The sequence below is a fragment of the Tachysurus vachellii genome, chromosome 5, assembly GCF_030014155.1.
Source record: "Tachysurus vachellii isolate PV-2020 chromosome 5, HZAU_Pvac_v1, whole genome shotgun sequence".
NCBI classification, from domain to species: domain Eukaryota; kingdom Metazoa; phylum Chordata; class Actinopteri; order Siluriformes; family Bagridae; genus Tachysurus; species Tachysurus vachellii.
The window spans coordinates 19,597,920-19,622,525 of record NC_083464.1 but is presented as its reverse complement, the minus strand read 5'-3'; the positions used below and the strand labels follow the sequence as shown (position 1 = coordinate 19,622,525).

The following is a 24,606-nucleotide window of genomic DNA, read 5'->3' as shown; positions in this document are numbered from 1 at the left end:
GGCATAAAACATTGCCAAATCTAACCATGCGAGTTGTCAGTAAGAATTTCATACCGGATCGGTCGAGGCCCGGGTTAACAACGACCGCCATCGGCGCCGTTGACCTACAGGGCGCCGGTGGAAATTGGGCTACTGTTGGTCGAAGGAGTAGAGGAGGGAGGAGAGTGCACAGACAGAGAGAGAAGAGGAAAGGTAAGAGTGTAGGACTGAGAATAGGAACTCTGAATGTTGGTACTATGACAGGGAAAGGTAGAGAGCTGGCTGATATGATGGAGAGAAGGAAGGTGGATATACTGTGTGTACAGGAGACCAAGTGGAAGGGTAGCAAGGCTCGTAGTATAGGAGCAGGATTCAAGCTGTTTTATTATGGTGTGGATAGTAAGAGAAATGGGGTAGGTGTGGTCCTGAAGGAGGAGTTTGTGAGGAATGTTCTGGAGGTGAAGAGAGTGTCAGACAGGGTGATGAGTCTGAAGTTAGAGATTGAAGGGGTGATGTTGAATGTTGTTAGTGGTTATGCCCCACAGGTAGGTTGTGAGTTAGAGGAGAAAGAGAGATTCTGGTGTGAATTCGATGAGGTGATTGAGAGTATTCCCACGGGTGAGAGAGTGGTGATAGGAGCGGATTTTAATGGACATGTTGGTGAGGGGAACACAGGTGATGAGGAGGTGATGGGCAAGTTTGGAGTTAAGGAAAGGAACCTTGAAGGACAGATGGTAGTAGACTTTGCTAAGAGGATGGACATGGCTGTGGTTAACACGTATTTTCAGAAGAGGGAGGAACATAGAGTGACTTACAAGAGTGGAGGTAGGAGAACACAGGTAGACTACATCCTTTGTAGAAGAGGCAATCTGAAAGAGATTAGTGACTGTAAAGTGGTAGTGGGAGAGAGTGTAGCCAGACAGCATAGGATGGTGGTGTGTAGGATGACTCTGATGGTCTGTAAGAGGAAGAGGTCAAAGATAGAGAAGAAAACTAAGTGGTGGAAGCTGAAAAAGGAGGAATGTTGTGAGGAATTTAGACAGAAGTTGAGACAGGCTCTGGGTGGTCAGGTAGTGCTGCCGGATGACTGGGAAACTACAGCAGAAGTGATCAGGGAGACAGGGAGAAAGGTGCTGGGTGTGTCATCTGGAAGGAGGAAAGAAGATAAGGAGACTTGGTGGTGGAATGAGGAAGTTCAGGATAGTATACAGAGGAAGAGATTAGCCAAGAAGAAGTGGGATATGGACAGGACTGAAGAGAATAGACAGGAATACAAGGAGTTACAGCGCAGAGTGAAGAGGGAGGTGTCTAAGGCCAAGCAGAAGGCATATGACGAGTTGTACACTAGGTTAGACACTAGAGAAGGAGAGAAGGACTTGTACAGGTTAGCTAGACAGAGGGATCGAGATGGGAAGGATGTGCAGCAAGTTAGAATTATTAAGGATAGAGATGGAAGGGTGCTCACAAGTGAGGAGAGTGTACAGAGGAGATGGAAGGAATATTTTGAGGAGCTGATGAATGAGGAAAATCAGAGGGAAAAAAGAGTAGAAGGGGTGAACTCTGTGGAACAGGAAGTAGATAAGATTAGAAAGGATGAAGTCAGGAAGGCCTTGAAGAGGATGAAAAGTGGAAAGGCAGTTGGTCCTGACGACATCCCGGTAGAGGTCTGGAAGTGTCTAGGAGAGGCAGCAGTGGAATTTTTAACTAGTTTGTTCAACAGGGTATTAGAAAGTGAGAGGATGCCTGAGGAATGGAGAAGGAGTGTGTTAGTGCCGATCTTTAAGAATAAGGGTGACGTGCAGAGTTGCAGCAACTATAGGGGGATAAAGTTGATGAGCCATACAATGAAGTTGTGGGAAAGAGTAGTGGAAGCTAGGTTAAGGAAGGTGGTGGAAATTTGTGAGCAGCAGTATGGCTTCATGCCCAGAAAGAGCACAACAGATGCAATTTTTGCTCTGAGAATGTTGATGGAGAAGTATAGGGATGGTCAGAGGGAGTTGCACTGTGTGTTTGTAGACTTAGAGAAAGCGTATGACAGGGTGCCAAGAGAAGAGCTGTGGTACTGTATGAGGAAGTCAGGAGTAGCAGAGAAGTATGTCAGAGTGGTGCAGGACATGTACGAGAGGAGCAGGACAGTGGTGAGGTGTGCTGTAGGTCAGACAGAGGAGTTCACAGTGGAGGTGGGACTGCATCAGGGATCGGCTCTGAGCCCCTTCCTGTTTGCTATAGTGATGGACCAGTTGTCAGAGGAGGTCAGACAGGAGTCTCCTTGGACGATGATGTTTGCAGATGACATTGTGATCTGTAGTGAGAGCAGGGAGCAAGTGGAGGAAAACCTGGAGAGGTGGAGGTTTGCGCTGGAGAGAAGAGGAATGAAAGTCAGTCGTAGTAAGACTGAGTACATGTGTGTGAATGAAAGGGAGGGAAGTGGAATAGTAAGGTTACAGGGTGAAGAGGTGAAGAAGGTACAGGAGTTTAAGTACTTGGGGTCAACAGTCCAGAGTAATGGAGAGAGTGGGAAAGAAGTAAAGAAGCGAGTGCAGGCAGGTTGGAGTGGGTGGAGAAAGGTGTCAGGAGTTCTGTGTGATAGGAAAATATCAGCAAGAATCAAGGGGAAGGTGTACAGGACAGTGGTGAGACCGGCCGTGCTGTATGGTTTAGAGACAGTGACACTGAAGAAGAGACAGGAGTCAGAGCTTGAGGTAGCCGAACTGAAGATGTTGAGGTTCTCTTTGGGTGTGACAAGATTGGACAGGATTAGGAACGAGTACATCAGAGGGACAGCCCATGTTGGACGTTTGGGGGACAAAGTTAGGGAGGCGAGATTAAGATGGTTTGGACATGTTCAGAGGAGGGAGAGTGAGTATATTGGTAGGAGAATGTTGGACATGGAGCTGCCAGGCAGGAGGCAAAGAGGAAGGCCAAAGAGGAGGTATATGGATGTAATTAATGAGGATTTGAAGTTAGTGGGTGCAAGTGTTGAGGATGCAGAAGATAGGGTTAGGTGGAGAGAGATGATTCGCTGTGGCGACCCCTGAAGGGAAAAGCCGAAAGAAGAAGAAGACTTCTATTAAAAAAAATCAGAGTAAGTAAATAAAGAAACGATAAAAACTTTCTTGAAGCCTTACACTGACTTTGACATGACTTTCAAAAAGCGAACTGGTTTGTTTGGATGTGTGTGTGTTAATGGTCTCTAATAAGCACACTTCAACAAGCCAACTTAGCATATTATTTATTTAGCCTAGCAGTAGGTGTGTTTGGTCACAGATGTCTGTAATCATAAACTACTTCTGTTAGTCTGTTCCTACTTTAGACATAGAGCATAGACCTTGAAACATAATATAAAAAAAATATATATCTGACTGCCGCATCTGTTGCATTTTAACTGCATTTACAAAATCGCGTGTCTGTTACACCTATCTGTTAAAAAAACAAACAAAGCAGAAAAAGAGGTCTCATGATCTCATTTGGCACGTGATGAGCCATTTATAAGTTGTCAACGATTCAACTAGATTCAGTCAGGTTTTGCTTCCTCCTGGTTCACTGGTTCTCAGACGCCCGCAGAGAGACTCTTTAACAATACACGGTGTGTATACTGTACATATAGATTGTATAGATATATAGCTGTAGATATAGCTATATCTAAGACGTGACAGGTTTATTTCATTAGTTTGAGAAATCTACAGAAACTCTATTGTGACTCCTATTAGAACTGGCGAAAATCTTACTTTCGTTTTTAGTATCCAGTTATTTAAGCTTGATCATGTTTGTTATGTAAATAAAATGTGTTCGGGGAATCGTTTAAGAATTTAATATCAGCTTTTGGGTCTTTGTTTCACTTGGTTTATTATAGTACACGAAGAGAAAAAGGGAAGATGAAATGACACTTTAACACTGTGGTACATTGCAGGGAAATCAATTGTGAAATCCCTCTGTGTTAAATCTGGATTCTTCCCATTTTATATTTCTGTAACAATTGTACGAGCTCTGTTTATTTCTGTTAGCTCTGTTTAATATAAATTTAGTTACATTATTTGTTCTAATGAAAAACTAACAGATCAAAAATACTCTTGTATTATCTTGGTTCAACCGTGTGTGTTTTTTCCCCCAGTGAACCAAAGGTTATTACTTAACTTCCGTGTGCTACTGCTTTTGTCCCCATCTAAACCACACTGAGTATGGTCATAAAACTGTGTTGAGAAAGTCGGTTGGTTGTCAGGCTATGTTTCTTTTTAAATTTTTTTCTCTTTTTTTGACATAGCATCCTATTTAGTCCAACAGGTGGCAGTATTTATATAGAGTTTGTCAAACAAATAAAAAATAATCTAAACTAATAAAAAAGACCAAGTGAAACGTCTAGACATTGAAACATAAAAAGACAGATAGCTAAGCACAAGTACTCTTGAAAAGATAATATATCTGTGGAAGTTCACATGCTTACGAAAAAGGTCTGGGTATCTCTTAGTAGTGAAGTTAATAGTTAATCATCTTTTGGACAACACTGAAGATTCGGAGAATGAGAAGATCAAACACATTTTCTAATTTTACTTCCCTGACAGACATCCACATTAAAGCATTTAAAAAATTTGTATGGTAATTTTCCTTTCAATCTGTTGTCCCTTGTATGACCAGTTTGGTTAGGCTAATTATTTGTCTGATTTATAAGCAGGTAAAGATGTTGAGGGGTTTGCTGTTCACAATAATCTGTGGGGCGGTAGTAGCCCTTAACGACCCAGGCCTGGACATGCACTGGCTCCTGTGGAAGAGAAATCATAACAAAACATACACCAGTGAGGTAAGGATAACTATGAAAAGACTGGAAGTAATATCTGTAGCAGAAATGTCACTTATTCTAATGTTAGATTTCAAAAAGAAATGCTACCTGGAAATTTCACTAACTTGAGATGAATTTGGGGCAAACATCTTGTACAAATGATCCGTGACCGCTTTATCCAAGGATAGAGTTGCATTAGACTAGTCATTTTGGAACATGGAAGTCTGTAAGGGCTACATACACAATCTAATTACATAAAATAAAATGATCAAATTCACTATATGGCATTATTTGCATCATAACTTTTATGCTATAAACAACATGCATCATTATTTATATGTCTGAAAACAAACTGAATTGTTATGATGAACATATCTGAAACAAAAAATTAATATTTTAAGATCATTTCTCATTCCATATAATTCTGTATAATTTTATTATATACTAATGATGACTGTCAATAGTCTAAGCTCTTAATATGCAAATAGTACAAATACTTTGTAAATGTGTGGTGGCAGTTAGAGGAGATGGGTCGGAGGGAAATTTGGGAGAAGAACCTACACTTGATCTCCCTGCATAACCTGGAGGCTTCTTTGGGAATGCACACCTATGAACTGGGCATGAACTATATGGGAGACATGGTAAGATTTTCTAATTTCAAAAATCATGAGCACTCCAGAGTCACCTAAATGGGCCTACAGGCAAATGCCAAAGTAATATCAGGTGTATGTTTTATATGAATATTACTGGTAAAATATTTTAGTCCTCATTAAAAAAACTTTCATTAACTTTCAATTAACTTATTTTATCCCACATTTTAATTATCTTAATGAAGTCTCTGCATAGAGAAACAGTGGAAATGGTGGAAAAGAGGTTTTATTTATTTAAGCTAAAAGTGGCCTTGTAGACAGCAAATGCTCCTCACTGTAACACTTTCTTTAAATGAATGTCAGACTAGAGAAGAGATCCTGCAGATATTTTCTGGGACCCGAATACCTTCTAACCTGATGAGAAAGTCTTCTAATTTTGTTGCCTCTGCTGGAACTGCAGTACCAGATTCAGTTGACTGGAGAGATAAGGGCTATGTAACAGAAGTCAAGAACCAGGTAATATTTTGTTGTATTTAGTTTTACCATGCTCTAATATTTACAGCCTGTATGTAATTAGACTTGTAATGATTTTTTAATTCATAATATCAGATTTACCCACAGTCTGTCCACAGTCAGAATAAAACAAATTATAGTATTTTGGGGTTGAATATTCTTTCTATGTAAAAAAAAAAAAATATTGGTATTCCATATACTGCATACTGATTCTAATAGAAACCTAACCTTGGATCCAAACTAATGCCTGTGTTCCTAATTTAACTGTTTGTAACAAGTTTTTTTGTGAGGAAGGATCTGTAATTGCATTCTCTCTGTCCTAATAACACCTACATACAAAGCCTGACTTTAATGAGGGTTAGACAGACATCCATACATATTATAGACCATGTATAATATTATAGACTACTTCAAGTGCTTGTATCTGAATAAATATGAATATTTAACTTCAGTTTTCTCCTGTATTGACTTCAAGGAAGTTAGACTAGAAAATGTGTGTGGAACTAAGTGAAGGAAGCTGGTTCAGGAACTGCATTCCAATTTCTTATTCATAGTGTTATTTCCTTCTGTCAGGGTTCATGTGGTTCATGCTGGGCATTTAGTGCCGCTGGGGCACTTGAGGCTCAACTAATGAAGAAAACGGGTCAGCTGCTTTCTCTCAGTCCCCAGAACTTGGTGGACTGCTCTTCTCAGTATGGAAATAAGGGTTGCAATGGAGGTTACATGTCTTCTGCCTTTCAGTATGTCATTGATAATGGCATAGCTTCGGAAAAAACCTACCCTTACAACGGAGTGGTACAGTAACCCTTTAAATGTCATATAAAAAATGGTGTAAAATTGTCTATATATACTATTCGGAAATGTAAATATTGGTCTGTACTGTATTTTAACTTGTTTTCCAGGATGGACAGTGCAGGTATGACCAATCACAACGTGTTGCCAACTGCTCCAGTTACAGATTTGTTTCTCATGGTGATGAGGGGGCACTTAAGGAAGCCGTGGCCACCATTGGACCCATCTCCGTGGCTATTGATGCTACTCGCCCTTCATTCATCCTGTATCGCAGTGGTATGGTTTACTTTAACTATAAACTATAACTATAAATGGCCTCAAAATAATATAAATAGCTGATGACTTTATTTATACACACATGAAAGTGTGATTTACCATATTCCAAGTCTAGCTTGCATTTGAATGAATTAATTCTAAACATATTTTATTGCCAAGTGTCCATACACTCAGCATGATTGTGCTCTTAGGAGGCACTTCTTTAGTGGCATTTTAATGCACGTGTTTTTAAAACTGCTATGGTTTCTGCATGGTCTATATTTGGTCTGTATTTTGTCTATTTTTTTAACAGGTGTCTACAATGACCCATCCTGCTCTCAGCATGTAAACCATGGAGTCCTGGCTGTAGGGTACGGCAGCCAGAATGGAGAGGACTACTGGATAGTGAAAAACAGGTACAAGTTAGTTTTAATCGTAATATAAAACAGTAGACTGATTTCTCTAGAGCATTTAAAACATTCTAACAAAATGAACTTTTAGACTTTGTTTTGTAAAAATTCTGCATTTGGCTTTCATGTGATTGTAAACTTGCAATTAAACTTGCAGCTGAGAAGCTGAAATGTTTATGAATTTTAAGAACGTGCCATTATGTCTCAAGAGTGATGATTATAGTGTTTCTGTAATTTGTGTTTTTTATGACAGCTGGGGCACTAGATTTGGAGATGGAGGCTACATCCGCATGGCCCGCAACAAAGGAAATATGTGTGGAATTGCAAGTTATCCTTGTTACCCAATCATGTAACACAGATTAGCAGAAGAATATTTTTAGATACTTTATTACCTTTTATATCTGTATGTTTTTTTTAAAACAGTTATGTTTGTTTTAAATATTATTGCATCACTAAATAAATTGATTTTATACAGGTGCAGATTTTTTTTTTTCAAACTTCATAATTTTGTACAGAAATTCAAATTTCATGTTCCATTAAAACATGATTCTACCCCACTGACAATGTACAAGTGACCTTTTATTATAATTTTTTATTATAAAAAATCCGACACATGCATGAACAGTTTTGAAGCTTGTTGGTGCCTGGAAACTTTTATATGTTTTAGAGATTACAATATTAAACACCTTTAAACAAGAGAATCTCAGATGCCAACTTTCTCATTTGTCAACAAGTGTATATTAAAAAAATGTATGCCTGCATGTGTCGATATTGCGCAAAAGGGAGAAAAACATGAACTCGTGATCTCATGGCACATGATCACTTGGAAAATCTCAGCTAAACCGACGCATCTCCAGACAGCACGTTTTGACCCCTGACTCTGTGACGGTTTTCCACAGAACGGAAGAAGATTTTGGTTTGTGTTTCGTTTGTTGTTGTGTTTTGGGGAAGTCACTGTAAAACTTTAGCTTTAAAGTTTATTATGGGACATGGAAAAAATGGCGGACATGACATTATAACACACTGTGCTAGGTTAAAGTTAAAACTCTGTGGGAGGTTTGCGGTTTTTCCAGCAAATATCAGGTTATAGCTTCACTTCCTTGTGTTGCTACTTGCTACTAAACCACACTGACGTCCATCAGATGAATAATTCACTGAGAAGAGAAAACATTGTAGAAAGGGGTTAAACGTTTGTGTGTTTGAGATAGTGTTGATGTGTTGTGAAAGTTCCTGTTTTCCTGTTCCTGAAAGTTGCTGTTTCTCTTTTTTTTTTTTCTTTTTTTTCTTTCTTTTTTTTTTTTTTTGTTTAGATGGTTCATTTTAAAATTACCCCAAAAGGGGGCAGTATTTATACACAGTTTGACAGAAAAGAACAGGTGGTCTGAGAGATCTCTGTGACACCAAGCCAACCACAAGCACTCTTTTGGTGTCCTCTGGGAAATGATGGAAATGTCTGTGTATCACTTTATAGTGAAGTTTATATCAGAAAAATCAAAGCAAACCGTGCACCAGTAGGGAGAGAAATATTCCCATGTTAGATTTCAAAAACAAAAATCTGGCTGTAAAACCTGACTTAAGATAAATTTGGGACAATTTTATAAGTGCATAAGCAACTTATAGTGTTTGTTGTTTTGTTCATGTTTTAATTTTATGTGATTTGGGCGATGTGGTAGCCTAGTGGCTAAGGTGTTGAACCACCAATCAGAAGGCTGCAAGCCCAGGCCCCAGGTCCCCCAAGTAAGGCCATCAATCCTCAAGTGTTCCCAGTCGTATAAAATGAGATCAAAAGTTAATCTGGATAAGGGTATCTGCCAAATGCAGATACATGGAAATTATTAGCATCACAATTCAAAAATGTATTGCAGATTTGTAGTGAAAACTCAAATTCAGTTTATTTGTTCACAATAATTTTAACACCAACAAATCAGAAAAACATTTGCCATTTGTCAATTTTATTGTAAGTTGACAAAATTGACTTAAGAGATGAGTCCGCAATATAAATAATATATACTCATTTACCACCAATATTATAAGATTTGCTAGTTACAAAAATCTTGACAAATTCAAAGTCAACTAATTGGGTCTTTAGGAAAATGCTAAAATACTAGAAGGATTATATTCCATATGTATATTTGTGGTAAAATATTTTGGTCATAAGTCAAGAATCACAGTCCTTGTCAATAGCTTATTTCAGTCTCTTTTGTCCCTAATGCCACCTTTAATTATCTTAATGAAATCTCAGCACAATATATTTAGTAGAAAACAGTGGGTTCAGTGGAGTAGAGCTTTTCTTTATTCAGTCTGACATTCTTTAAAATAAAAGTGGCCTTAAAGACAGTAAATGCTACTGACAAACAATTTATGTCAATGAATTTCAGACTAGAGAAGAGATCCTGCAGATGTTTGCTAGGACCCAAATACCTCCTAACCTGAGGAGGAGGAGGTCTTCTACTTTCATTGCCTCTGCTGGAATTTCAGTACTAGATTCAGTTGGCTGGAGGGATACGGGCTACATAACAGAGGTCAAGAACCAGATAATATTTTGTTTAACCATGCTCTAATATTGATTTTATATTCTGTGATTTAATATTCTTTCTTTTAAAAACCAACAGATCACCATGATAACACGGAGGTGGTATTCCATATATTGTGTACTAATTCCAGGCCAATAGCAACACCAAATTTAAGTCTAAATCTTAAGAGGGTCAACTTAAGAGGGCTATACAGTACATTGTTTCTGAGGAAGTCTACCATTACACTGCAATGGTATAGTATCTCTTTAAACTTCATAATAGAAATGTACAACTTTGCTTTGCATCTATCGTGAAGCAGTGGAAATAATTGTATTTACTGGTTTCTTAATTGTTTTTCAGGCTGGACAATGCAGGTATAACCATCACATACTGCCAACTGCTCCAGGTACAAATATGTTTCTGAGGGTAATGAGGAGGCTCTTAAGCAAGCTGTGGCCACCAGTGGACCTATCTCTGTGGTTACTGATGCTATTTGCACATAATTCATGATTTACTTTAACAACTACAAATGGTCTCAAAACAAGTAGCTGGTGGATGTGATGATTACCCTGACAGTAAATCCAGTTTGCATTGTAATGAATAAATTGTAACCATTTTGAATTACTACTGTCATTACACACAGCGTTATCGAGAGGCATGTCTTTTCTGCCACTGTAATGCACATGAAATTAAAACTGTTTTGGTTTCTATATGGTCTATTTTGTCTACTTTTATTAACAGGTGTCTTCAGTGACATGGAATGGTGTCTGTAAGGTATGGCAGCCTGAATGGAGAGAACTACTGGCTAGTGAAAAACAGGTACAAGTTATAGAATTAACCATGGTGTAATACAATATGCTGATTTCTCTATAAGGGTTAGAATAAAACCCTCTGACAAAACAAACTATAGACTGTTTAGCAGAACTTCTACATGTGGCTTTTATTTAATTCTACACTTTCATCTGAGAAGCTGAAATGTTTATGAATTTTAAGAATGTGCCATTATATGTCTCACAAATGATGGCCATAGTGTTTTTATAATTTGTGAGACAGATGGGACACTAGATTTGGAGATGGAGGCTACATCCACATTGCCCACAATAAAGGAAACGTGTGGAATTTAGCACAGATAAGCAGAATAATATTCATTGATACTTTATCACATTTTTGTCTGTATGTTTTTAAATCAGTTGTTTTATGATTTTATCTTTATCTTAAATGTTATTGTTTTACTAAATAAATAGATTTTATGCTTGAACAGATTTTGAAAATGTGGCATGAAAACATGATTTTACCCCACTGAATTTACAAGTGACTTTTTATTAGTGCAACATCACCACAAACAATTTCACATGAGGTATCAAAGGATTTTCAAAATTGGTACACAACATCCAGTTATGATTGACACATAGACTGTCATGATTCAAAACCTTTGGTTGGTTAGCAACATTCATAGGTTAACATGAGGAGAGAATGGCACAATGACTTACTGACATATGTTCAAATAAAAACCGACACACACGATGAATGGCAATGATTTTAAAGCTTTTTGGTACCTGTAACCTTTATATGTGATCACAATATTGAACACCTTTTAAACAAGAAAATCAGATGCCAACTTTTGTTCTAAAGTGTCTTTCAGTTCTACAAGCTGAAAGGTTAATTGTGTATATACTTCAAACGTTCGCTAGCAATGTAACATTGTCTTCTAAAATTAGATTCTATTTAGACAAATTACAAAAGGTTTCCAGTGGCTGTAACTATTTTATGAACAGACACTTTACAGTTTTAGTCAAGTTTGGCTCTTAAGTCATCTACAGTATATTCAACTGTCACCTATTCTTTTTTATTCTATTTTTAATTGGTTACACTCTTGTGGGAAGAATAAACAATCATAAATACAGCAAGACCACCCTTTCCTGCTTCGATTGTCCCGTTTGGTATCTGCATTGATGATTTTTATTTCCCTGTCAACACACAGACAACTAATATGTTCTCCTTCTGTATGTATGTTTTATCTCTGTCTATAGATAAAACTGTGATTAGCGCTTTCAGATTGATTCCAGCACATTTGGTTAGAAAAGATGAGACACAAACTCTCCCTGAATGCATGGGATCTTTGGTACAGTTACATATCAGCTACACCACACACAATTGAGGTAGATGAATTCTTTGTAGTAGTGAATGGGGTGAATGGCAAAAAAGAAGTCATGTGTACAATTGTAGCCAGAAAATATGGGCCAGCCACTGTGTAGTATTCAAATGGGTATGCAAATGCTTCAATACAGTAGTGTACATGTATATGCACAAGGAGAAACGAGAGACATTAACAAGAGTGTATGTTTACAGCATGTACATGCCAAAACATCGCTAACACAGTGCAGTCCAGTTTTTACATGCCAGTTCCTACAGCTCCTACACAACCCTTTGGCCTGTATTTGTCCTATCCTCTAAACAATTCAGCCATTTTCTTTTAAGAGACAGCAAAATCTTTTAACCACTAGGGGCTCCCTAAGCTACTTTCAATGAATTTCTATAGTTCCATGGTTGTTTTGGTTTCAGAGATGCAACATGCAAATCTGAAATAAAAATTCTGCTGTATCTATAAGGCTCCTTTGGCCATACTAGGAAAACTGCTGCACCCGGACAACTGCTGAGTGTTAACACATGCGTTGATGCATGCGTTCTTGTTCTGCTCGCAGCACGCTTACAATTGTCACTCATTAAAGTTTAATTTGCACTCTCCAACACTCCCTCCCTGCTCACTATCCCTTGGATTGGTAATGCAGCCCTTCTCTGATCTGCCCTCCCCTCTGAATGCCCTAAGCCCATGGGTCTGGCTGAGTGAGCGGCAAGCTTCGGCCCCAGCCTCCAACAGGACACACATAAAAAGAGCCTCTTTCATGTCAGCAAAAGTCGATGGCCTCTTTCATGGCTTCTCTTTCAAGTGCATGCTGTGAAGGGGCCTCACTTCACACCCCGTGAAGGTTAAAGATGGGGTGACACGTGAAAACAGCCAAAACGGCATTGCAACTTTGTCTTGTACCACTGAACCCCACGTAACACTGCGCCGCACATCCCAAAAGACACAGAGCTTGTGTATGTATAGAGCACAATACATTTAAATTGAAGGGGATCGTATGAATCCATTATGACTAAACTGAGTCTAGTGAAAATGGCAAACGTGTTTAGGATCTTGGTTGCCTCTGACTTAGTCAAAAAACATCTATAAACAAGCTGCACTTTCAGATTGAATATCCAGCTAGCTTTATGTGAATGTGTTCTACTATTCTAGTCTTCCAGCTGGTGCAGTTTCTAGATGTGTTCAGTGTGTCAGAGGTGCTCTCATTTGAGAATGCATTGCGTGTGATTTTTTTTTTTTCAAATGGACAGTTAGAACACTAGCTTTGTTACAGAAACAAACAACAGCAGAGCCTACATTCAGGGAGGACAAACCTTCATCTTTGGTATCATGATGGGATTCCCATCAGAAACAAATTATTAGACAAACAACATGTGATGAAATAAATAGTTACAATATTTAGCAAATAAATAATCAGGAAATAAATACATAAATAACCGCATAATAATAATAATAATAATAATAATAATAATAATAATAATAATAATTAAATAAAAACTAGTAGTACATTTCAGTTCATTGAGTTTAGATTTTGAGAGACAAATGGTATCCATTTTTTTCTTTTGGGTATGATAAATGATATGCCTTGGAGAGTGAACAGCAGGCATTAAGTAATCCACCATGGCTTGTGTGCTTGATATTTGTAGAAAACCATTATCTGGTGATAATTTTCTCCATTGTTCAGTATGAGCACCAAGGAAAATCTTGCAATGAATCTACAAGAGTTTTCTCTACTGGTCATTTTCAGATCAGTGGATGGGAATTGCAAATGCTAATAGATGGTGTTCACTGTACATCTACAGAGGATTCCTCTTTGTACCTTTGTCTGTATTTCTCTGCAGCAGCTCCCATGAGATTTGCCAATCAATCGATCAGTGCTCTTGAGGGTACGCTTTAAAAACGCATCCTCTGCCCCTCCTCCCTCTCCTTCAGGATCCGTTTTCATCCCTATAGGATTCAGGCTTATTGTTTAGTTTGGGAGGATGCTAGTCAGTTCTGCTCACAGGCTCAGGCTCTCCACACAGAACCTTGGGCAGCAGGATCAGCGGGTGAGCTGTAGCTTTTGTTCGAATTTATCCAAGATGAAATAAACCACTAAAAATCCATACAAAGTTACTTGCAAGCATTTCTCAAAGAAGGAGAAAACATCATTCCACATTCTTTTGGCATTTCTCTTTGGTCATAATTTTCTTTACATATTGTATCAAGGGAACTTAAAGCACGTTGTTTAGGAAAAAAATGTCCAAGTGATGTGTCTTGATTTTTAAAATACTGATATTGTTTTCTGTATTAAACAAAAGTACCAAAAATACCAAAAATGACTGCTCACTAAACTACTGCAGCATTATTGGTCAATCACCTTTTACTAAAATTAAGTCAGACATGATTTCTTCTAATGAAAAGAAAATCACTTGTTCTATTCCCAAATTAAAGATGAACTACCAGTTAAACACTGATAACTATGCTGAGAATTCTATCTCTTGTGTAGAGTTTTATCTTTGGTTTCAGTTGTAGATTAATTCCTGTGTAAAATATCTTTGAATAAAAAAAGAAAAAACCTCTGTCAGCAACAGAGATGTCAGATCTTTCACATGCTGTGGAGCTCTATGGAGCATCATGCTGTTGTGCAGGATACAGTAGGGGAGGAGGTACTGGACCCTGAGGACCCGGTGGAGGATGGGCGGCCCTCTTCGATCCAGCGGTTGAGGTTTCTGCGGCGAGCGTTCATGAAGAAGTTGCTGACGGTGGAGAGCTCGAGGCCCAGTTGCTGTGCAATGGTCACCTGCAGCTCTTTGGCTGGTCTTTGGTTCTCTCTGAAGATCGCCATCAGTGTACGTCGCTGCAAGTCTGTGAAGACCAGACGAGTACGCTTGGGTCCCTGGTTTCTCTCCTGCTTAGACTGTTCCAGCTCCTTCCGCTTACATGCTGACCGACAAAGACAGAGAGAGAAAAAGAAGGCAAAAGAGTCAGTTAATCATAATTAAGTGTAAGTAATGTTAATCGTAAAAGTTAATCGTAATGAAGTGTAATACTAATAATCTATATTTTAAAGCTTGTTTTTTTGGCCTAAATTCTAATCATTAAAATAATGACAAACATTTCAGTCTATGTGTTGAAGTGGAATAAATATTTCTCTTATGAGAAACAGGAAAATACTTTACAAAAGCAAAATTTATTAAATGTCACTTCAATTACTGCAATTCTTTATCAAATCTATTTATATCTATTTATCAGATCTATTTTGTCTGTAATTATGTTTATTTGTTGGCTGGAGCTGTGGGATCACATTTAAGGAAAATTTGCAAAAAGAAACAATTAACAATCTTTATTTATTTATTTATTTGTTTGTTTGTTTGTTTATTTGTTTATTAATTTGAATTAGTATTGTTATCAATAACGACCAAATAATGACTGTACTGTGTAAAGCAACTCAGATCTTATTGAAGTAAAATTTAACAGTAAAATAACAGTTTGTACTGGTTCATGATGCCAGCTATAGATATATTTTACATTTTAGATATTGTAGCTATATTTTTGACTTGTTTGATTCCACAGTTTAGTTTAAAAAATAGCACTAACATGCATCGATATCTGCTTTATATGTACATGTTAAAGATTTATAACTGTGTAGAGTGTAGCCTCTCCCTCCCATTCTCCTTGCCGACACTTGCCAATGTAGCACCAAGCATTAACTAAATGCTTCCTCGTGTTGTAATCATGTGTAAAAGGCTGGGAATTACCATGCTATAAATCCAAAGCACGGCACCTCTTTCACAGGCATAAACATCCCCCCATAGAGTTCTTATGATCGTGAGAGCAGACCTTAATCATGATGTATGCCTCTTGTCTCATGTTGCCGAAACGTGATCGAAAGCACCCCTGTTCTTCATCCACCCCCCCACCATCCCTCACTACACTACCTCACTGCCCCCTCTCAACCTTCCTCTCTTCTGACCCACCCCCTGCTGATTTCTTGGGCCATGGGCTGATAGAAATTATTGATTAAATCTATGCTGCTCAGACTCCTCGACCTACAGAGCTTGGTTAACCCTTTCAACACCGCTATGGCTTCCACTGAACAAATACACAGTTTATTTTAAGGCTCTGCAAGCAAAACAATCATGCCTTAATCTCAACTGTGTCAATTTGAATTTTAGACAGGCGTGTGCTCTTCCATGCCTGTTTTGCCCATCAACAGAGTTGCTAAATGACTCTCAAACTCGCTGATGGTGCAGAGACGCTGAAAGCTACTCAAGCCTTTTTTTAAAACACATTTATTCATTTAGACTTTAAGACAAGGGCTTCAGGCTCCAGTGCTTGTGTGTGAAATCCCTGCACTGCCAGGGAGCTGAGGGATAGAGTAATGATCTCCATCCTGCTCTGTTACTGAGCCACTCACTCGCTTTCTCTCGATCTACTTTTTCGATTATAAGCAGTGCATCCTGTATACACCTACACTCAGCTCACAGGGCAAAGACACACAAAACAGCCAAAGAAAAGACAATCACACTTCTTTTTTATATTAACAATAATAATCTATTAATTTAATATACTAGATTTTAAAAAAAACCAATTCGTATAAACAGCTATATCAATATAAATATTGCAGCCTATCTGCAATGTATAAAAAATAACCTTATAACCAAATAGCATTTGAGCTAAATCCTAATAATTTCCATACCATGACATATTGGACCTAGTATCATATTTTTTGCAGTTCTGCAAATTACTATACATGTATTGCACTGCAACTATATTTTAGATTTACATCATTACAAAATTCTAAATGGTAGGTTTTCTAAACAAAGACTTACATAGACACAGCATCTGTAAAATTTAAGAAAACAGTATGCTGTTATAGAATATTGCGTCTGAAGTTTTTAATTTAATATAATTTGGATTTGCACTGCTGCAGCATTTTTTCCACTTTGTTCTATGATAGGTTCAGGATGTTTGGACATTAAGAATTACACATGGTCTGTCGGCCAAAAGCCTCTTTAAGAGTACAAGTCATTACAAACAAAAATCTTAATATTAATTACAAAAAAAAACATAGAATACATAGAAAAATGTTACATAATTGCTGCCACAGAGTTTTGTTCAGATGCATTTTTCTGCCTTAATCTAGCTCATATTTCTCCCAGTGCATGTTCTGCATTAAGGCCCCTGCTCTCTGAAAGGAGGCGTGGGGCTGCGTGCATTCTAATTCCAGTCTGCGCTTGCTTATTCACAGGAGCTGTGAGCTGGCGGCCTGTGCTCTGCTTTCCCAAGGAAATCAATACCAGCTGATAATTAAACAAAAGGCTTGGCAAGAAACGCCAACCCTTGTGGAAAGTAGGTTATATCGAAAGACACAGAGGTGTCCACCTTGTGCCTTTGCCAGGGCTAAAAAGCCTGTGTATGAGAGTACTTGTCTATTTGGGATTGTGTATTGGACAGAAAATCGGAAAGAAACATATGATTAATCAGATGATACCAAATAAGAACATACTTTATGTATTAATATACAGCAGGAATATTTTTAATTCCCATCTATCTAAAATGAATCCAAATATAATCTTTTTGTTTTGTTTGTTTGTATAAAAATTTTGTTTCGATTTACATAGCAAGTGGTCATGTTTAAGTAATAATATTGCTCCTCAGGACAATATATATTTGACTGCAGTTACCAAGGTACTTACATTAGTGTATTCAGGAAGTGGCACACAAACAACAGCAAGATGCAGTACCATGCGGGCAAACAGGGCATTGATTTATTTTGTGTATTTCCGTGCTACAAACACTCCTATGACTGAGAGCACATTGTTCACCAATCAATATCTGTGGTGGTAATGCAAGCAGAATAATTCATTCTGAAACACATTTCAAGCTTTGGTGATTGATCGCTTGGGATTTGGACAGACTTTGGCAAGGCAGCATTCACGTTCTTCTTCAATAGCTATCAGAGAGCGCTGTCCGACATTTTGAGAGCCATTCTCATGTTACTGTTTTTCTGTGGAGCTCTTTGTGCGCCATGTGCATCAACTGGATATTCAGCCCTAGTCTTGTCACAACACTGCAACACTATAACAAGCAGTGTATTTCAAAGCAAATCTCTAAAGAATATTATGTGGCAGCCCACAAAGGGCATGACTTCTCAATATCTTGTAGAAAATGAGATTATGGCAATTGCTGCAAAATAAAACCATACTTTTCCCCTTTCTTTTCTTTTGAGCATTTTTAGACAAATATATCAGGAATTTAACAAGACTATACATTTTGCCAGCACAAGTAGCTAATGAAATTTAATACAGGACACTTCTGAACAGACATGTTTTTGTGTGTAACTATATATTGTTTTGGAATTTAGACTAAGACAAAATTTGCAAAGAAAAGCTGGTGCCCAAAGTTTTGTCTGTTTTTTAATGGAAGAATGAACAAAACTAAACTTTTAGTATTTTGAAATACATAATAAATGCTTTCTGAAATAAAGTGAGCTATGAATTCACAGTAAAAATAGATCAATGTGTTGGCTTGCTTTGTCTGATGAATAGAAGCAAATAAAACATGCTTAAGAATTTTACCTTCTAGTCGCAGTGATGCCATCCTCTGAAATTCTGGCTCTTGCAACCAGCGGGACATCCTCTTGAAGGTCTCGCGGCCAGACTTGAGCTTGCTCCAGGGCTTTGGGTTTCGTAGCAGATCGGACAGGGTGCCCTGAGAGCGGCACAGCACCCTCTCCGCAAAGATGGCCTGCGGGATGCTGTACCTCTTCAGCTCTGTGATGATCCGCTGGGCCACGTCTTTGGTGTTGATCTCCTCACTTGCACTGCTACTCTGGGAACCAGCCAACATACCCTCCCTGGTGAGAGCAGAACTTGAAGAGGAAGAGGAGGAGGGGGAAGAAACAGAGAGCTCGCCTAGCTTTGAGGCCTGCTGGCTCGGGTGATGATGCTGGTAGCTCTGGGTATAAATATGGGGGTGATAGCTGGGAATGTGCTGGTGGTGACTGTCCATCTTATTCAGATGGTGGCTTACCCCATGGTCACTGCCCAGAGAGGGAGGTGACATTTCCCTCCCAAAGTCTGCCACTGTTCGGCAGAATAGGTTACCCCCATTGCTGCCCATATGGACCTCATGGCTGCCTGCTAACATCTGGCCACTGTGTCCATTCTGGCTCCCTAAAGAGCTGTAGCTGTGCATGGCTGGTTCCAGACCTGAGCTGCCCAGAGGTGGAGACAGAGTTTGTGCCATGCCCAAGTCTTTGCTGTAGGGGTTATAGAAGTTGCCTCCAAGACCTCTGTCCTCACGCATGAGTGTAAAGCTACCGATTACATTGCTGACAGGCAAACAGGGATGGTGGTGATGATGGTGAAACTTGTCGTCAAACGGCTGCAGAGGAGTGAGCGTGGTGTAGGTGCTTCCACAGTTTGCAGGGCTCTCCCTGCCATAGCCTAGTGTTGACATAGTGTGCTCATAACCAGGGCTTCTGTGCTCATGTTCCAGGCCCATGGGGGGGCTTCCTAAAGCGGGACGTGAGAAGGCAGCAGAGACATCTCTTGAGTGCAGCATCACTCGACTGTCTTGACTGTGAGCAAGCTCCACATGACTGTGGACCGACACCTCTCCCATATTCCCATCCATTCCTACTAAATATCTCTTGAAATATCTTACTTTCAGATGTATCTGTTAAGTAAGTAAGTTTCAATGTTTGCAAAGTGATAGGCCTATAAAGCAGGGTTACTGTACGTCCACTTAAGTTCGTAAATAATTTTTCGGCCCGATTTCAAAGGCGGATACAGGAGTTCATTTTCAGTATTTTATGTGCTCCTTAAACGCACCTTGTCCTTGACCGTAGAAAGCCTGTAGAAGAGATACAGTAGGCCGTGATCACTTGATTGCTTATTGATCAGTTGCTCGTGAAACCTCGTCGCATATTGATCACGTATTCCCAATTCCTAGCCAACCAGCGACAAGTTTAGCGATAACAGCGCAACAAATACTCTAATACTCCACTGTAATTTCACAGGTGCACATCATTCTGTGTGGTATTTTATAAACTTAACTTCTCGCTTTCTCTTTTATTCGCTTTCTTTTCTTAAAGCTCTAAATATTGAGGGTAATTTGAGTCATCTTTGTGTTTGATGTTCTTACCTTAACGCAGCGCAGCGCAGCGCAGGCGATGCTGTGGACCAGATGACCAGATGACGGACGGACGCAGCGCCGCGGAGGGAAAACAAGAATCCTGACAAGGATGTAGAAGGTTTTCCTATCGGAAGAGATCGATAATCCAAAAACACACTGCTATCGAGATGAGCTACTTTTCAATAGAATCGTCATGATTCTTGGTTTGAAAAGGCGGCGGTGCGTCTGCTCAGTTTAGTTCACTTTCGGGATGCAAAAGACGCGTCAGCTTCTGAATCTTGTAGGATCTTTGCACTGCTCTACACCTCCAAGCGCTCTGTGTATATCTCCAACCCCAGCTCTCTTTCTGTCATTATCTCTGTGCATCCCCCTCCTTCCCTTTCCTCTGTCTCTCTATCGATCTCAGCCCCGTTTTTCTCTCCTCCTCCCTCTCTCTCCCCCTCTGAACGTCACACACTTAAAAATCTGACAGATGTGGCATGAATTTCTAACTCGGATTAACTCTTTCGTTCCCGCATCGTACACTATAGTCACATGTATTAAGAGATAAGGATCTGAAGCAAAACTCAGAGATCAGCAAGGATCATCATAATTGAGTTTTATCATATTTGTTTTTTTGTCTAATAATAATAAACGCGTTGAATGATTTTATGTATACCGATGTGTTACCAATATAAAAACAATAATTACAAATAATTAGAAATAAAGTAATTTCACTGGCCTTTCTTCTCATCTTTCTTTCTTTCTTTCTTTCTTTCTTTCTTTCTTTCTTTCTTTCTTTCTTTCTTTCTTTCTTCTATATCAGTGGTGTAGTATTCATTGTTATATCCAGTCTTCCAGTAAAAAGGTCACATACGTAGGCTTATGCGTTACTTAGTAGGCCTGGAAGAATGTATTCGGCTATTCACTTCTTTTAGCACCAATTATATATTAAAAAAAGAGGGGGGAAAAGAACGGCTTTATAGTAGTTGTAGTTATTTGTAGTTATTTTATTAATTTTATTATTTTTCAATTGTAGTTATTTTAATCCCATAAGTTTATTTAAGATATATTGATGTGTGTGTGTGTGTGTGTGGGGGGGGGGGGGGGGATGGATATAGCGTAATAATTTGTAAGTGGCATATTAATTTTCATCAATAAAATGCCTGAAACATTGTGGATGTGGTGAAAGAGCTGCTGTGTTGCGGAGACAGAAGAGCTATACGCGCGCACACACACTCACACACACATACACACACACACACACACACGCGCGCGCGCGCGCGCGCTCGCGCGGGCTCTTGAAGAGCTGCAGGGAGAACGTTCAGCTCCTTTCCATCCCAGAAAACAGGGAGAGAGCCTTTAGAGGGGAAAGTTCACTCTCGCATGCAGACAAAACACTCGCGTAAGAAACATCAGACCAAGATAAGTCGATAACACTCAATCTTGTTCAAAATGCTTGACTCTTCAAGTATTATTTTGGGTAGTATTAATGGTGACATTTTATTTTATTTCACGCAAATGTCAGAAGGCCCACGAAACTATCATTTTTGATAATAATACACTTATTATTTTTACTATTATTATTATTTTTTTACTGTTAGTATTATTATTATTATTACTATTATTATAGTAATAATAATAATAATAATAATAATAATAATAATAATAATAATAATACATATTTCAGACTTGCCATTTTATTTATGAAATGAATTTGTTAAAAAAAGGTATTTCTTGTAACAACAAAGGTTTAATGGGTGTGGTAGGCTAACGTAAACACAAACAATTATTAAATAAGCGTTATTAGAGACTCCGCAGTTTCCCAAGGATTACGTACTACTACTACAACAACAACAGCAACAACAATAATAAATAATAAAATACTAATTATAACAACATCAATACTACTACTACTACTACTACTAATAATAATAATAATAATAATAATAATAATAATAATAATAATATGATGATGATGATGATGATGATGATGATGATGATGATGATGGCGATTATTATTATTATTATTATTATTATTATTATTATTATTATTATTAGTAGTAGTAGTAGTAGTAGTAGTAGTAGTAGTGTTATTGTTGTAGTTGTTGTTAATGAAACTGCTGTAACTGTAGTAACTCTAAAAACGCTTCTTTTCCTGTACAGAACAGTGAAATTATACAATAGGACCAGTTGCCCGGGCTTGGAAACAGGTGACGGCAGATACTGCGCGTTGCTGAAATGTCCCTATGTGATCGAACACTGATCATGGCTCTCAAATCAAAGCTGTTGGGCTGCTAAATTATTTAAACGTGTCTCTGTGAACATATGGTGCGGTCACCCGCTGCTGCGTGCTTTACAGGTCCAGAGATACTGTACAGAGAACTTTGGGCCGCTTGCATCAGTGGTTGTCCGTCTTCATCCCGTCGTTGGTGTCTTCCTTCCTTATCATCATTTTTTAATATTCTTTTAGCAAAATCAATATTTTTCTCATGTTTAGATTTTATTTTTTCATATATAATTCCCTTGATTTCCCACCGGAAAATGACCATCCATTATAAAGTGTTTACTTTTCAAATAAAATGGAAAAAAACGCAAAAAAAAAAAAAAATACTTCTAAAACAGCACTGGAATAATAGTTCAATTCAAACTGTAAACAGTGAGCAAATGTGCACATAAAGAAACAGGCTGTTTATGTGTGATCGATCGACTGCAAATCACAATATATGCAGGGGGCTGGGGGTAAAAGACAATGGCTAAAGCTTTATTCCCATCAAGAGGAGCAGAAAAACAAAAAGGGTATTAATTCATTCATTTCTCAAATCTGTGAAATACACTAAAATATTATATATCTATAATGGACTACATTACGTTTCCTTGTCTCCAAATTAAATTTAAAATATTAAAGAGAAGATAAAATACACAAAACTTTTTGAGATGTGTACATCGAAAGTCATAAACTATATGCATCTGAACATAACTCTACATCCATATACACAGAATACAACTCAGACTTTATAACACAGACAGATTAAAAATGTGCACCGTTAAGATGTTTTATGGGATCATAATTATTTTTGAGTATTTAAAGATTAGATTCTGGTTTCAACAAAGCGTAGTGGGAAAATGTTAGTGATTTAATTTCAAAGCATTTCTGAGTACTGAAAAAGATTCTGAATCCCTCTAATGAGTTTATTCATAGCAATGTAATGAATAAATTCATGTAAGGTGGTGTATGTTAAAAGTTATGGTTAAAAGTCAAGTTATTTTAGGGTTTTTACGTAGACTCGAACTAAAGCCTCTCTAAACACAATTACATGTCTATTACTAAATGAAATAGCTAATAAATCTGAGATCTGAACTGATTTAATCAACATTTAAACGTGTTTTCATAAAACATTTAGGAATATTACACAGTCTACTACTATATTTCCACTTGGAAGCTTCATTATGAAACCGCAGAATGTTAAATGCATATACAAAAAAAAAATAAATCTAAAAATATGTGTAGACTTCAGAAAGCTAAATAACAGATAGAAATCGACCGAAGCCTGAAGTCAAGAATTCAATTAACGTGATCGAGTTTCTCAGAGATCAGTATTAAAAAAAAGTAGCTCTACAAAGACCAATATAAAATCCTAACGAGGAATCTGTGTCATAACACGAAATTAAATCATGCACTCTATAATAAAATGTGTCAAATAATATTTTTTATTTAATGTCCCCAAAATAAATCATCAGTAATTTCTCAGCACTCGTGTATCAGGTGCATTAGTCCTATAAGAGTCTTCAATTAGAGAGTCTATCAGTACAATAATCTTTATATAAGATTCCATAAAAGTAATGTGACATCATTTGTTTGGATAATATTTTGACATCATGTGAAAAAAAATTGAATATGAATAAAATCAGTGGAACTTCATCTAATTTTATTTCAAGTCCTTTTCTGTTGAACAAATGAAAGTCGCACGAATTTCAAAGAAATTACAGCTTTGTACATGCTCTTTTGTCTTAATATTGATGTTTCTGTCTAACTTCCACGCCTTGGTTATTTTATTAAAGACATTTCATATTTCATATTCTTTCAAATTCTAAAAAAAGCTTATAAACAGGATATTAACAGAAAAATAATTGATATTATTTGGTTGGTAGTGTTTAGCCTATCCCTATTGCAGGACTATGTTACTTGATTATGGTTCTACAGCCAAAATGAGCACTCAGAGGATTTTTTCCTCTGAAAATACACTAGAATATTTCAGTGCTGAATTGTGCAAGGTTTTTTTGAGGTTTTTTTTGTTATTAGGTGTGAGGTGTTATTAACGAAGATATTAAACTCCAAGGCGATGATGTGTGTGGATGAGAGAGGAGGCGAACATCATTCTACTGTCGGATATCACTCAGCTACGCAAGTCTCTTTTTACGCTTTTATCTTAAAACTCAACATTAACATTAATAGCCACTTAAATAATATTTCAGCTATGGATCAGCAGAAGTTGTCAGCTAGACATATAATTCACATGGCCATCTCCCCCCT

General features: G+C 37.8%; 2 protein-coding genes and 1 long non-coding RNA gene across 4 annotated transcripts; 2 read left to right on the top strand and 1 right to left on the bottom strand.

Annotated features, from left to right (window-relative positions):
- The first annotated feature begins 3,438 nt into the window (after window positions 1-3,438).
- ctss2.1 (cathepsin S, ortholog2, tandem duplicate 1) lies at window positions 3,439-8,014 on the top strand. Of its 2 annotated transcripts, none has more exons than XM_060870245.1 (8): window positions 3,439-3,565; window positions 4,649-4,774; window positions 5,272-5,394; window positions 5,707-5,859; window positions 6,430-6,651; window positions 6,759-6,924; window positions 7,217-7,319; window positions 7,567-8,014. In XM_060870245.1, the coding sequence occupies exons 2-8, from the start codon at window positions 4,655-4,657 to the stop codon at window positions 7,664-7,666; spliced, it is 987 nt and encodes a 328-aa protein (XP_060726228.1). In that variant the 5' UTR covers window positions 3,439-3,565; window positions 4,649-4,654; the 3' UTR covers window positions 7,667-8,014. The 2 variants fall into 2 exon arrangements, with proteins under 2 accessions (XP_060726228.1, XP_060726230.1); XM_060870247.1 differs by having other exon boundaries at window positions 3,468-3,565; window positions 4,646-4,774.
- An 84-nt stretch (window positions 8,015-8,098) lies between these two features.
- LOC132845312 (uncharacterized) lies at window positions 8,099-10,963 on the top strand. The gene is made up of 5 exons (XR_009648411.1): window positions 8,099-8,229; window positions 9,692-9,835; window positions 9,926-10,079; window positions 10,187-10,645; window positions 10,880-10,963. It is a non-coding gene; the product is annotated as an uncharacterized LOC132845312 (long non-coding RNA).
- A 3,620-nt stretch (window positions 10,964-14,583) lies between these two features.
- On the bottom strand, window positions 14,584-19,592 carry onecutl (one cut domain, family member, like). The gene is made up of 2 exons (XM_060869258.1): window positions 18,533-19,592; window positions 14,584-14,894 (listed from the first exon to the last, which is right to left on the bottom strand). Exons 1-2 carry the CDS (start codon window positions 19,590-19,592, stop codon window positions 14,584-14,586), a joined length of 1,371 nt encoding a protein of 456 aa, XP_060725241.1.
- Window positions 19,593-24,606: the final 5,014 nt, after the last annotated feature.

What these genes read in the sequence shown, in the direction of transcription:
- ctss2.1 (XM_060870245.1), top strand. Translation starts at nt 4,655, where the DNA reads ATGTTGAGGGGTTTGCTGTTCACAATAATCTGTGGGGCGGTAGTAGCC. An exon ending in ACAAAACATACACCAGTGAG is followed by an intron (nt 4,775 to 5,271) that starts GTAAGGATAACT and finishes GTGTGGTGGCAG; the next exon opens with TTAGAGGAGATGGGTCGGAG. An exon ending in TAACAGAAGTCAAGAACCAG is followed by an intron (nt 5,860 to 6,429) that starts GTAATATTTTGT and finishes TCCTTCTGTCAG; the next exon opens with GGTTCATGTGGTTCATGCTG.
- onecutl (XM_060869258.1), bottom strand. Translation starts at nt 19,592, where the DNA reads ATGGATGGGAATATGGGAGAGGTGTCGGTCCACAGTCATGTGGAGCTT. An exon ending in GGCATCACTGCGACTAGAAG is followed by an intron (nt 14,895 to 18,532) that starts GTAAAATTCTTA and finishes TTTGTCGGTCAG; the next exon opens with CATGTAAGCGGAAGGAGCTG.